The sequence below is a fragment of the Odocoileus virginianus genome, chromosome 23 (assembly GCF_023699985.2).
Source record: "Odocoileus virginianus isolate 20LAN1187 ecotype Illinois chromosome 23, Ovbor_1.2, whole genome shotgun sequence".
Lineage (NCBI taxonomy): Eukaryota > Metazoa > Chordata > Mammalia > Artiodactyla > Cervidae > Odocoileus > Odocoileus virginianus.
The window spans coordinates 40,706,411-40,720,970 of record NC_069696.1 but is presented as its reverse complement, the minus strand read 5'-3'; the positions used below and the strand labels follow the sequence as shown (position 1 = coordinate 40,720,970).

At 48.0% G+C, this 14,560-nt stretch overlaps 1 protein-coding gene across 1 annotated transcript; it reads left to right on the top strand.

Moving 5' to 3' along the window:
- Positions 1-469: 469 nt before the first annotated feature.
- ISX (intestine specific homeobox) lies at positions 470-14,522 on the top strand. Its single transcript, XM_020883924.2, is given in 6 exon segments — positions 470-662; positions 10,019-10,170; positions 12,354-12,470; positions 13,777-13,965; positions 13,967-14,064; positions 14,171-14,522. Coding segments are annotated over 6 exon segments (783 nt in total). The 3' UTR covers positions 14,205-14,522.
- Positions 14,523-14,560: the final 38 nt, after the last annotated feature.

The window sequence follows — 14,560 nt, the reverse complement described above, 5'->3', positions numbered from 1 at the left end:
TCTCCTCTGGGGGCAGCCTCCCTCTTCCTTCCAGCCCTGTTTTCCTGTTCCCCACTGGCCATGACCTCAGGGTTCCTGGCTTAGGCTGGGGACTGTGAAAGGGACCACCCCGGAGAAGACCCATCACAGTAGGACTGAACTCAGTTTAGCAATGGCGATTCCCTCCATGTTGAGTCAACGAGGGCTCTAAGCCCGTGGGCACAGGTACAGCCCCTTCCAGCTTTCCCGACAGAAGCAGCATCCTTGATCCCAAGGTGTTTTGAGGTGACCCACAGAAGTCCTCATGGAGACATAACCGTGCTGGATAATCCAACGTGAGAATCTCTGTTCACCTCTACTCACCCTCTTGATTCCAGGAAAGAGGACCTTGATTTCAGGAAAGCAAGGACCCCTCCACGGGCATTGGCCCCTCTGCCCCCTCGCAGCTGCCCGTGGAGGGTGCCAAGGCAGGCTCTGATCTCCATGGGAGATGGAGAGGAAGAGCTCGGGGTACTGTGAGGCTCCAAAGAAACGGGGCCTGTCCTTCTCCATCGAGGACATCTTAAAGAGGCCGGCTGAGAGGAGCGATGTGGTCAGGCCAGAAGGGACAAGTGGATGGGGCACCAGGCAGGCAGCAGCTGCAGATTTCAGGCCAGAGAGACCCCCGCAGGACCAGTCCCAAGGTAAGTGTCTTCTGGCCAATTCTTACTCACTCCTGGGCCTGCAAGCCCCAGGTGGGTTCAGGCAGAGAGAAAGCTGCTCTGTATCAACAGAAGAGAGGACTCCAAAATTCAGAGAGATGTCAGGTACTGGGCCGGTAGCCTTAAATATCTCTCTACCTAGCCCAGAAATGGGGCTGTTCTAATTCGGCCACCAAGGCCCGGTTCACTGCAGGGTGCGGGGATCTGGGGCTTGTTCCCACAACCAGGCCGTAGCTGAGAATGCCGGCCATTTATTTATGCTGAACATTTCTTTATTCTGTGGTCGGCACCATCCTGGAGGCTGTGCATGTCTCTGACTTCAGCAGAAAATTATCATAAACTAGACTGATGAGAAACTCATCTGTGAAAGAGGAGGGGCGGCTGGTGCCCCCCAGGTCACACAGAGAACCGGAGACCCAGCCACCCGAACACCTGCTGAGGCGGTCGTGCTCTTTCCCTTCGCAAGTGGAGTTCAGCCTGCACGGCCTCTAGTGGCTGAAGCTCTGCCCCAAATCTGCCCACCCTGATCATACCTTAGGCCAGGGCCCTCCCCAGGATTTACCCCCAAACAACATTGACCAGATCCCGGGCCCCTCCTTAAGGACTAGCTTGAGGAGGGGGCGGAGGAGGGAACATGCATGTTCCTAGGATTCAGACACCCGTGGTCAGTCTCAGCTGTCCCCCAGCCTGCCGAGCCACCCTGGCCAAGCCCATTTCCACTCTGACCTCAGCTTCATCCTCAGTGAGACAGCTGAGTAAGGGAGAAAATGAAGCTGGTGATGTCTTGGGGGTCCACTGGAGTCTGACCAGTGATGAGCCTGGGGTGTCCACAAGAATGCCCTGGTCCTCTCTCCTTTCCAGTGCTTTAATCCAAGGAAGGGCTTCCCCAGCGGCTCAGTGGTAAAGAGTCTGCCTGCCAATGCCAGAGTTGCTGGTTTGATCCCTGGGTCAGGAAGATCCCCTGTAGAAGGAAATGGCAACCCACTCCAGTATTCTTGTCTGTGAAATCTCACGGGCAGAGGAGCCTGGTGGTCTACAGTCCATGTGGTCACAAAGAGTCAGACATGGCTGAGTGACTAAACAACAGCAATCCAAGGGAAAGAAGCTCAAGGCAGCCATGACGCCTTCTCCTCCCAAACATGGAGCCCCACTCCCTCCCCCAGGTCGAGTCTCCTAAGAGGGGGTTGGTGCTCACTGGTGGTGAGCCAAAGGAAAGAGCCTGGGGTTAGGGGGGGTCATGTGTCCCCAGAGAGCTAGTGGGTTTCCTAGTAGCTGACCCTATCAATAGGAAAGTGTCCCAGCTTAATTGTCAGAAGTTAATTAATATCTTCCAGTGAATTGAATGAGCAATGAGCGTTCACAGGAACCATTCTGGTGAAGGTCTAACCTGAGTGTCTCCTGCTGCAGCTACATAAAATCTATGTCCGTCCTCTCTGCAGCAGAGGAAGAGAGAGAGAGACCTTATTTCCCTTCCCAGAGCACTTTCCCTTCCCCTAGCCCAACACTGGCTGTTGGCAAAAAGGAGGCCAGTCATGCTGAACCTCCACTGAAGCTGCTGGAATGTTCCAGGTCAGCTAGACCCAGAGGAGACACCCAATAAGTGCTTGGGAAAATAGCAGTCATAAGATTGGACTGAGCTTTCACGGCAATGTCATGGCCATTGTTTCCATCCATTTGTCACAGTTGTGAGCCCCACCTTAGAGCTGATGAAACCAAGAAGAGATAATAAATCACCTGCAAAAATCACACGAGTATGTCACATTAGAATTGAACCCTGGCTTCCTGAGATCATCCACTCTAGATTATTTCTGAATGTGGCTAAAATCCATCCATCTCCCTCCTAGGCTGGAATTCAGCATTTCTACTTTTTTGGCCATGCCACAAGCATTAAGGATCCTACTTCCCCAACCAGGGATCAAACCCATGTCCCCTGCAATGAAAGCTCAGAGTCCTAATAGTTGGACTGCCAGGGAAGTCTCAGGAATTCAGTTTCTAAAGAGACTCATGAGGGTCCCCCTGGAGGTTTTCAAGATGACTTTGAAGGTGAGGAAGGCAAAGATTATTCATGTCAATAGTCCTGTAATGACTTCTACACTAACCTTCTATTTATGATGCATGATACCAGTTACCCATTTATGGTCACGATATGAGGTTTTCTTTTAATATATATGCATTTATTTAGGGCTTTTCAGGTGGTGCTAGTGGTAAAGAACCTGCCTGCCAATACAGGAGATATGAGAAATGTGAGTTTGATCCCTGGGTAGGGAAGATCCCCTGAAGAAGGAAATGGCAACTCCCTCCAGCATTCTTACCTGGAGAATCCCTTGGTCAGAGGAGCCTGGCAGGCTACAGTCCATGGGGTCACAAAAGAGTCAGACATGACTGAGCAACTACACAACAACTGTCATAGCTAAAAAGCAGACAAGGTGTAAATGAATGGGTATGTTTATGTTCCAATAAAATTTTATTTACAGTTATAGGCAGAATGCCAGGTCTGGCCTCAGGCTATAGTTCATCAACCCCTAAAGCTATTGGCGTGACATTCAAAGTCCTTCACAGACCAGCCTTGCAGGTCCCCAGATTCATCCCCCATCACGGCCTGCCTGCCCCTCACCCTCCAGGTACACGGAGCATCTCTCTCACTTTCAATCTTTCAAGCCCTTTTATGTCTCCAAACTTTGCCCTTTAAAACCCTCACTCCTATTTCCCCTTCTTCTTCCTCCTTTTCCTCTTCCTTCCCTCATCCTCTCCCTCTATATGAGCTTCCTTTAGCTGCTGTGCCAATTACCATAAACTGAATGGCTTAAAACAACAGAAACTTGTCATCTTAGAGTTTCAGAACCAGAAGTCCAAAACCAAGGTGTTGGTAGGGTTAATTCTTTCCAGAGGCGCCAAGGGAAAAACTACTCAGTGCCTCCCTCCCAGCTCCCCCTGGCTGCCAATGATCCACAACCATCTTTGGCCTGTAGACACATCATCCCACACTCTGACTCCATCGTCACTTGGCCTTGTGGAATCCCCCCTTTATCTCATAAGGACACATGTCACTAGACAAAGAATCTACCCTAAATCCAGGAGAGTCACATCTTAAGATCCTTGGCCTAATTGTACCTGCAAAGACCTTATCTGTATATAAGTTCACCTTCACAGGTACCAGGGGTTAGAACTGAGATGTTTCTTCTTGAGAGGAAGACAATTCAACCCACTCCATCTTTCCTCACTCCTTCATCCCCCTCATTTTCCTCACTTTTTCATCCCCCTCATTTTCCTCATTCCCCCTCCTTCCTTGTCCCCGTCCCCTTTCTTCTCTCTTTCCCGCCTCCCTCCTTCCTTCCTCATCCTCCCCTCCCCACCCACACTGCCTAAAACTAAAGACAGTGGACCCTCGGCTCTGCTCTGGGCCTGGAGAGGGAGCCCTGACTCAGGGCGGGGCCGGCTTCTTCTTGCTGTTCCTCTTCTTCTCTCACACTGTTCCATGCTTGGGTGATGGCTCTTTATGACTCTTCATAGATCACTTTTGGTCTCCATACGTAGCACTCTCAAAGTTTCCTTTTTCAGTTTTTAAATCCCTACTGTGTTCCTACAGAGTGTATACTTCCCCAGATATGCCTTGTAGTGGGGCTTTCCTGGTGGCTCAGATGGTAAAGAATCCACCTGCAATGCGGGAGACCTGGGTTCGATCCCAGCCCCTGGAGGGGGGCATGGCAACCCACTCCAATATTCTTGCCTGGAGAATCCCCATGGACAGAGGAGCCTGGTGGGCTACAGTCCATGGGGTCACAAAGACCATAGGATCGTGGACAGGACTGAGTGACTAAGCACATATGCCTCGTAAGGTGGGAGTTGGTCATCATTTTTTTGGCCAGAAGTGGCTCTTCTCCCTGTTACAATACCCAGGACTTTGGTTGCCTCTAATCTGGGCACTCTGCAGGTTTGCATTTAGGTTGGCCTTCTGTGTGTATTTTCACAGAGATAAAAGTTAGCTGACTTCCTCCTCAGTTCTTGGCAGGAAGGACAACTAAACATGAACTCTCCCATTGAATAGAAACAAGTTCTGTAGCTCTTCCCAGGTCACAACAGGAAACCTCCCCCAGTGTTACAGCTGGTGTCGTGTCTGGTCCCCTGCTTTGTCACAAGTATGAAATGGAAAGGAACAAGGGCAGGCTCCCTTTGGGGCCCTCCAGCAGGCTGAGGACACCTTCTAGACAAGACAGGTGGCTTGCAGAGAGGCACCTCCCAGGGCAGAATGTGCCAGCCTTTTTACCCCAGATTGGTCCTGGACTTCTACAATTACCTGTGCCCGCAGCATGCAAGGCACGCTCCTTGGCTCAGCATTCAAGGCTCTTCACTCTCCCCTTTAACAGTGTCACCTGCTTTCTCCCCAGTCCTCACTTCCATGGGTAGGAGCCTGGATCTTCTTCCAACCGCTGCTTTAGGATGACAAGGACAAGGCTCATTTCAGGAGTCTTAGCCCAGCTGCAAAGCCCCTGGGGCCTCTAGCTGAGTGGCCAAGGCCAATTAGCAGACCTCAGAGAAGGAGCAATCAGGGGAGGGAGCCATGCACAAAGAAACATCAGTTTATAATTAGGTGGCCTAATCACCTGTGTAAATTGTGTATTTCTTATGATCAATGTGCTAAACGGCTCAGGTTTAATTAAGTTCTGCTGACTCGGTCTCTTTGAAGACCCATTGAAGTGTGATCACAGCTCAAGCAATTAATAACCTGTGAGGAGCAACTTGAGAGAGGTGGCAGTTCCCTGCCTCCTTCGTCCCCCCTCTTCCCACCCTCCCCTGAGTGCCCTCGGATGGGGTTCCACACCCCCATTGTCCTCACTGAGCCAGGGCTGAAAACTCCCAGCCCTTCTCCACAATTAAGAATCATCCTGTGTGATGGGCATTCCATCCATGAACTGGTTCTTCCAGCTTCCTGTTTAATGAGGTTCCTTCTGGTTCCAAACTACTATGTTCTTTCAGCATCCTGTGTTCTGCCTTCTTCTCTGTTCCGTAATTCATTTATGCTGTTCTTCCTGCCCTCACCAGGTTCCTCTCTCTTATCACCTACTATGGTCTGTAACCCAAGCATCAGGCTTGCTGGCCCCCCTCCCTGCTTTCCTAAAGCAGCTCTTGCATTTGATGGGAAAACTGAAGTGTCACCGTCACCCTTCCTGAGCCAACCACTCAGCTTCTGCTCTTCCCCCTCCCCGCTTCCCTGTGAACCACGAGCAGCTCACTCTTCCCTGAATCACTGCCTGGAGCTCCAGGGCAACATCCTCTCCACTGGTCATCCTTCTCCCCAGGCACCAGGAAGGAGATGGGTGTGGGCCAGCCTTCCCTTTCTCTTACTTTTCCTGTACTTCCAGTTTTCCCAAAACCATCAAATTCGGCTCTATGACCGATGAATACTCATTTTCCTAGAGATATGTGGCAATTAGAGGAAAGTACGACAGAAGGAGAAACTTAAAGTGAGGCCCAGAATATGACTTCTTCCAGAACCCAATGGGAAAACTTGTAAGGGAGCCCTGTCCAACAGAACTTTCTCTGATGATGGAAATGTTTTCTATCTATGCTCTCTAATATGGTAGCCACTAGCCACATGTGGTTATGACCTATAACCAGTGTGGCTAAGGAACTATATTTTTTTTTATTTTTTTTTATTTAAATAGCTATAGGCAGATAGTGGTTACCATGTGAACAATGCAGATCTAAACAGTTGAACTTCTAATAAGGTCCAGCCTTAATCCTATCCTTATTTCCCTGATGTCAGATTCAAGTCTATCTGTCTCCCAAAACTGCTCTTCTGATTGGGTGTCACTAGCCATATTTCAGGGAGGCCCACTCACTGGGGGTGATGTCAGCTCCAGGATTCCTCTCCCTACCACTCTTTTTTACAGTTCTCCAATTTAGACATATTCAATTTCAAATAACATCCCAAGAAGGATTGTATGAAGATAATCAGTGTTGACTACTGACACCCCGAGAACCCATGCTCAGTCTTGGGAGAAGGACTTTGGTCCTTGAGTCCTTCAGGCTGGTCCACTTGGGGCTCTGCCTCCATCTCACCAACCATGTATATTTTAGACAACCCTGTTTCTTTTCAGGAGAAGTGACTACATCTGTTGGACACACACATATACACCCTGTCAGCATGATTGAGAGATCATCATCTCTCAAGAATAAACATTTGTCCTGAGGATGTTGAGTTCAAAGTTAACGAGAATAAATATTTTTCTAACTGGCTCATAACTGACAGGCAGCCCCTCTCCGCAAAGTCAACAATCACATTATTTTGCCAAGGAGGGCTCAGATCCTTTTCTTATAACCTTATCTCCAGGTTATGTCCTTCTGATCCTCTAGGAAATAAGGGAAAGCTGTATTTGTCTTATTAGCTGCTTCCTTAGTTATACAAATGGAAACTTGAGATAATTATTTTATTAAGGAGTCTATACTTAGTCATGGACACTTGTTTGCCTAAGTTTCCTTCTGGGGAAAAAGCAAGAGATGGCTTATTTTTGCTTTTTTCTTAATAACTTTTTAAAATATGTATTTATTTAGCTTTCTGACTCCTTAGTCACAGCATGTGGGATCTAGTTCCCTGACCAGGGGCCGAACTCGGCCCCCTGTATTGGGAACACAGAGTCTTAGTCACTGGAACACTAAGGAAGACCCTATTTTTGTTATAATTTACAATTTGTTTCTAATCCTCTGTTCTCCATGTTGCTTACTTTCCTGTATTCCAGCTCTACACCTTACCTTTTTGGTTCAGTATCCTCTATTCCAAAGTTCTATATTCTTAGAAGAATCCCAGGTGCATGTTATCCTGAACCTCCATTTGCCCATCCAACCTGAAATCTTCCATTCTGTGAATTTTCTGGTAATTTTCTATAAAGCTGCACTGTATCATTACAGTTATCTAAAACGCTGACCTGGGGAATAAATGAATGAGAGACTGTCAGCACAGCTCATTCATCTTTGTTCTCCTGCAGGCAGGCCCCCTGTGCCTAGCACAAAAGACATTCAGTAAGGTCTTGGCAATGGATTCATGCCCCCCATTTCTGTCTGCACCAGCTCTGGTTGGGATTGGCTCTACCCTTTAAATGCACCACCAGCTCCAAACAGAGAATAAATCTCTCTTTTTTTAAAATTAAAAAGTACAGTGGACTTGAGGAGAGAAAGGGAAATAGAAAAGGTAAGAGATCAGATCATATCAGCTGGTTCACAATCCAACAGCTTCCTCCAAGGTGTAATTATGTTTGAAATCTCACCGTCCACAACCCCTAAGAAGCTTCCAAGAGTCAGGAAAATGAGTAAAATTACTTTGAGGGGACAAAAAAAAAATGGACTAATAACAATGAGGGGTAGTTGGGAGGCAGGAGATGAGTGGCTGGACCTAGAGTCTGTCACAGAGAATGAAGTAAGTCAGAAAGAGAAAAACAAATATCATATATTAATGTGTGTGTGTGTGTGCGTGTGTGTGTGTGTGTGTGTGTGTGTGTGTGTATGGGATCTAGAAAAATGGTACAGATGAGCCTATTTGCAGGGCAGGAATAGGGACACAGACGTAGGGAACAAACATATGGACACAGTGGGGTGGGAGAGTGGACTGAATTGTAAGAATAGCACTGACATAAGTACACTGGTGGTTTAGTCTCTAAGTCGTGTCCAAGTCTTGTGATCCCACAGATTGTAGCCCCCAGGCTCCTCTGTCCTTTACAGGCAAGAATACTGGACTGGCTTGCCTTTTCCTTCCCCAGACACAACTACACTACCGTGTGTAAAGCAGATAGCCTGTAGAAACCTGCGGGATAACACAGGAGCTCAGCTCACTGCTCTGTGATGACCTAGAGGGGTGAGATGGTAGCAGTTTAAGAGGGAGGGGGGAATATGTATACATATAGCTGTTTCTCCAGTAATTTGGCCACTTGATGTGAAGAGCTGACTCACTGGAAAAGACCCTGATGCTGGGGAAGAATGAAGGCAAAAGGAGAAGGGGGTGGCAGGGGATGGGATGGTCAGATGGCATCACCAACTCAATGGGCATGAATCTGAGCAAACTCCCGGAGATAGTGGAGGATGGGGAAACCTCATGTGCTGCAGTCCATGCAGTCGCAATGAGTCAGACACATCATAGCAACTGAACAACACAGCTGATTCACTTTGTTGCACAACAGAAACTAACATAACATTGTAAAGCAATTATACTCCAATAAAAAATAAATAAAATAAAATCAGAGGTTAAAAAAAGGGGCAGACTATGGAAGGCACTTGTCAACTCTTAGAAATTCAGGAGTAACTCAGCCAGAAGTGTTATCCTCAGCAGAAATCTCTCCTTCATCCATCTACCGTTTGCCCAGCCAACTGGGCCCCCAGGCAAGGCTGAGGCCGGGTTTTTCAAGCCTCCACCTGAAGAGAAAAAGAATTGCAGAGGGCCAGGGTGGATTTGGCCTTAGTGATTTGATCATTCAACCCCTCTCCACTCCCCCATTCTACAGATAGGGAGACTGAGGCCCAGAGAGTAAAAAAAATACGGCCCAAGCAAGGACCAGGGTCCTGGAGCCTCAACTCATGCTCAGGGCCCCTCTCACCACCTCCTTGCTTCCCTGGGATGGGCTCTCAGTCCTGTTTCCCCATAGCCCCTCAATCCAGTGACCTCAGCCACCTCGTGTGTGTGTTAGTATTCTTGTGCCTGAGGGAGAAGTGCCTTAAGTAGCAAGTGAAAGACCACTATGACCAGTTGAGAAAGAGACTGTGGAAGAAAGGAAAAAGTTTTTTTTCTGCACTAGGTCCCGCCTATGATGTAGAAGCCCTGAGTGGGCCTGAGACTGGACAGGTGGCTGGAAACAGGCTGTCAGGGGCTGACTGCTGAGGTTTCTCTGTAAAGGGCTAGATGGTAACTATTTTAGATTTTGCAGTCTCTGTTTCAGCAACACAACTCTGCTATTATAGCACAAAAACAGCCATAGATAATACATAAACCCATGTGTCAGGCTGAGTTTCAATAAAACTTTATTTCTAAAAACAAACAGAGGGCCAGATGTGACCCCCCCCAGGCTGTGGTTTGCCATTCCTTGTTACAGACAAGGGAAATTTGCTTGAAGGCATCTGAGCAGCAGAAAGGACAAAGAAGTTTCTAGAAGGTCATCTTGGCCACACCGTCCAGGATGGATAGAGGGAGTCAACCTAGGGGTAGGGTTTCTTGGAGAGAGAACATTGTAAAAGGCCAAGCCTAAGAAGCCAGAGGCCAAGTCGTGGCAACAGTGGTTTAATGGGTACAACAAGGCAGTACAAAAGCTTCACTGACACGAAGGTCACTAACCCAGCTTGGACTCTCCTCCCTCCAGAGGGGAAGAAGGGTAAGCGGAGGATCCGAACCACCTTCACCACAGAGCAGCTGCAGGAGCTGGAGAAGATCTTCCACTTCACTCACTACCCTGATGTCCACGTCCGCAACCAGCTGGCGGCCAGGATCAACCTCCCGGAAGCTCGTGTGCAGGTACAACCATCCCCCTCCCTCAACCCCCCTCCTCAATGCCCTTGGGGGCATGGGTGAGACCCCAGGTATCCTGCACCCTTGGGACTGCCCCCATTTGAAATTTTCCATTGGCTTTATCCCATGATACAGTTCTTTTGTCCAAATATCATTTTCCAGGAAATGAAGTTACCATAGTTATAAGATGCTTCCTCTCCTTGGAGGACAGACATGGAGGGGTTCTTATGATGATGGCCATTGGCATCTGGTTCCACTCCCTTCTTCTCCACTTTACTGTCGTTCCAAAGCATCATTCACCACACAACCTCATTCACAAAATAGGTCTTGACAATCTAGACTAAGGCTCAACAGACTTCTTCTGTAAGGGACAAGGTGCTAATTATGTTAGGCTTTGTGAGGCCATATGGTCACTGTCATAACTATTCAACTCTGTCCTTGTAGCACAAAAACAGCTATAGTTTACAACATATAAACAAATGAGCATGTTCCAATAAACTTTACTGATGAGCACTAAAATTTGAATTTTGTGTCATTTGCATGTCACCAAATTTAGATTTTTTCCCAACCACTTAAAAATGTGTAAACCATACTTAGTACAAGGGCTGTACAAAAACAGGTGGGACTGTTCCAACCTCTGACTTGGAACACATGGGTATGACTTTGGCAGCAGCACAGAGAAGTGGCAAGGACTCTCCATGGTCAGAGACCTAATCTGTAATCTGTCATTTCTTCCCCCCCCACCCCTCGAGTGTCTAGGCTTCCTCCGTGGTTAGATATATAGCAGCCCCTCATCAACAGTATGTCCCACTCTCTTTGCACATCCCCAGTTCTGCAAGTATTGCTCTAGCAAATCCAAAACCAATTGTTACATATTTGCACTCTCTCTAAAACAGTTTTCTAAATCACTCTTCATTTTTTTAACAAATATGATGGGGGAACTATACTCAACATCTTTTTTTATAACTTAATTTTTAATGAATAAACAAAACAATCTTTGAAAAACAGAAAAATACAATTCTTATTTTATATTGGAGTATATTTGATTTACAATGTTGTGTTAGTTTCAGGTGTACAACAAAGTGATTTAGTTACACATTACATAGATCTATTCTTTTTCAGATTCTTATCCCATATAAGGTTATTACAGAGTACTGAGCAGAGCTCCCTGTGATATACAGTAGGTCTTTGCTATCTATTTTATATACATTAGTGTGTATATGTTAATCCCAACCTCCTAATTCATCCCTTCTCCTCTCCACCTTTCAATATCTTGTAACAACCTATAATGGAAGAGAATGTTAAAAAGGAATACATATATTTGTATGTATACATATAACTGAATCACTTTGCTGTACATCTGAAACTAACACAACATTATAAATCAATTATATTTCAATACTTTCTTGAAATATACAATGGATTTATTAAATTCAAAACCTGCACCAAGGTCCACATCAATATTCCACCCTTCATTTCATCCAAGCCTACTTTTCTTCTGGTCATGGCACCCCTGTCTGGACTTCACCCCTTTTACTTCCCATTTGAAATCAGTCACCAACTAGGTGGGTAGCATCTACATCTAGTGTAAAGCCCAGAATTCAACACTGCCTCAGCAGAATGGCCAAGTGCAAATGGCCATGTGTCACAGACAGTCAGGGTGCCCATGAATACAGGCAACCCTCAATAGTCAACCTAAGATACCAGACGCCTCACTGGGGTTTCAAACGGGTGGCCCACCAGCAGGTAAGAGCTGGGTTTTCTGTGATCTGCATGTTTTTTTTAAATCTCAGAGCTTTCACAGAAAAATCAAGATTTCTGCCTTAGAAGTTGGATGAAGCTGCAGCACTGGCCTCACATTTCCACATGGTGGCTATTGGCTGAGGCTGAGACGCTGCCCCCTTCAGCCTCGGCTCACCCCGGACCCCACCACTCCCAGTTACAGGGCACCCTGCTGGTTCACGCTCCCTCCTATGAGTCCCCCAGCCCCTGTAGGCATGGAAGGTTGTGACCTCGGAACCCCTCTCCCAAGGCAGATCAGATCCAAAGAAATCATGGCTGCCGTTGACCTTTCTAAACTGTAAAGGGGTGGTCCCTTGGAAGGAGCCGTCATCATGTATTTTGAGGAGAGGAACTGGATGGAGAAAAGCCCCTTTGCTTATCTCCATCCTCTCTTGCCTTCATCTCAGATCTGGTTCCAGAATCAGCGAGCCAAGTGGCGGAAGCAGGAGAAGACAAACAGCCTTGGGGCTTCGCAACCGCTGAGTGAGGCCGGCTTGGCCCCGCCCACAAACCCGGACGTGGCCGTGAGTGGCTGACGCACGCGGGGGTGGGGCTGGGGGCGGGGCTGAGGCAGGGTCACTGTCTGGGACCATCTCCTCCAGATTGGAACACCTTGGGGGCTCTGTTCACTGTTCAGTTTAGTTCAGTTCAGTTCAGTAAAACAGTCGAGTCCAACTCTTTGCGACCCCATGGACTGCGGTACACCAGGCTTCCCTGTCCATCACGAACTTCCGGAGCTTACTCAAACTCCACTGTAAACATTGGCAATTCTTTTAGAAAGAGCGTGGGCATGGATGCCTGGGAAACCTGCTGGAAGTCTCTGCCTCTGTCCCCGTGTCCTCATCCACTGAGTGACCATCACAATCCTCTTCCTCTTCCAGGGACTGACTTGTATTACTTGTGTAAAACATCCCAGTTTATGAAGCAGGGTCACAGAGTAAAGGGCACTGTGTGGGAATGGAGCCCATTGGCTCTGGAGTCAGGCTGCCAAGACCCAGGTTCGAATCGCAGCTCTGCCCCAAGCAGTATGTGACCTGGAAGAGTCCTTGTGCCCCTCAGAGGCCAGTCATAGATTCGATGAGGATGAAATGACTAAGTCTTGAAGAATGTCTGCCACCCAGGAAGTGGTTGCTAAAAATTAAACATTCATTGAGTCAACAAATTTGGAGTGTGTACCAGATGCTAGTGCTGGATTCAGATCCAGTCCTGAATATTCATTGGAAGGACTGATGTTGAAGCTGAAACTCCAATACTTTGGCTACCCGATGAGAAGAACTGACTCATTTGAAAAGACCCTGATGTGGGGAAAGATTGAAGGCGGGAGGGGAAGGGGATGACAGAGGATGAGATGGTTGGATGGCATCACCAACTCAATGGACATGAGTCTGAGTAAACTCTGAGAGTTGGTGATGGATAGGGAGGCCTGGCATGCTGCAGTCAATGGAGTCACAAAGACATGACTGAGTGACTGAACTGAACTGAACCAGATACCAAACAGAGGTGAGACAGCAGTGCAGAAAACAGACAGTCCTGTGGTTAATGATTTGTACCAACCCACAATGACTCTATGAGGTAGGATTTTTAATTTATCCATTTTTGCTGATGCAGAAACTGGACTCTGAGAAGCAAAGTGACTTTTCCAAGACAGACAGTTGCTGTAAATGCTGGAATGAGGACCAGGTTTCCTGGCCCCTCTGGGCAAGCGCTTCTCCCCAGGTTGGTCTCCCTATCCACTCTGAGCTGCCAGAGAGTCACCGGGAAAGGCTGGGAAGTTGAGGGACAGTGTGAGTGAAGCTGGCTGACCCCTCTCCTGGCCTTTCCTTCTGACAGGGCCCCACGCTGCCACACCCTGCACAGCCCAGGCTGCTTCCTCTCACCGGGTGCTGTCCACCAGCTCAAGGTCAACTGACCTCTGCCTGGCTCCCCGCCCAGATCACCCTCCTCCCATGCCACCCATGGAAGACACAGCCTCTGCCGGCCCCTCTCATCATCCAGCAGACCTGCATCCCTACACTCTGCTTTGTTCCCACCTCCGCACCCCAGAGGAGGCAGCATCTCTACCATCTCCATAACAGAGACTGGACATCCTCTCCTGCGTGGAGCCTCTCTCCTCTCCAGGTGAAAACAGGTGGTGGGAAAGTAACCAGGTCTCTGGGGGAATCTATCTCATGATTCAGAGATGACCCATAGTTCAGGAAGCCACCCTGAGCATGTCTTTTGGCAGGTTACTTCGGATTCAGCAGCAAGGTGACCAGTAGAGGAAGCTCTCCTCTCTCCTGGCCAGTGTGGCCCTCCTGCTTCAGGCAACAGATGTGAGGTCTCAGGATGAGACCTGGAAGGAAATTGCCCTCTTGAACCTGTGTTTCCTTTATGTGGTTGTGTGACCTCCAGCCAGTCGCTCACCGCTCTGGACTTCATCTTGTAACACAGGCTGTTGCACAGATGACTCCTCAGCACCCTTCTGGCCCTTACCTTGGTGAGATGAACCGTGGTAAGAACAGCACAGAGAAGGCCAAGGAGGGGTTGTCTGTTCACTCACTCGTAAGACACTTATTAAACACCTACTGAGTGCCTCATACATGGAACTGGATATTGGCATGAACAACTGAGGCTC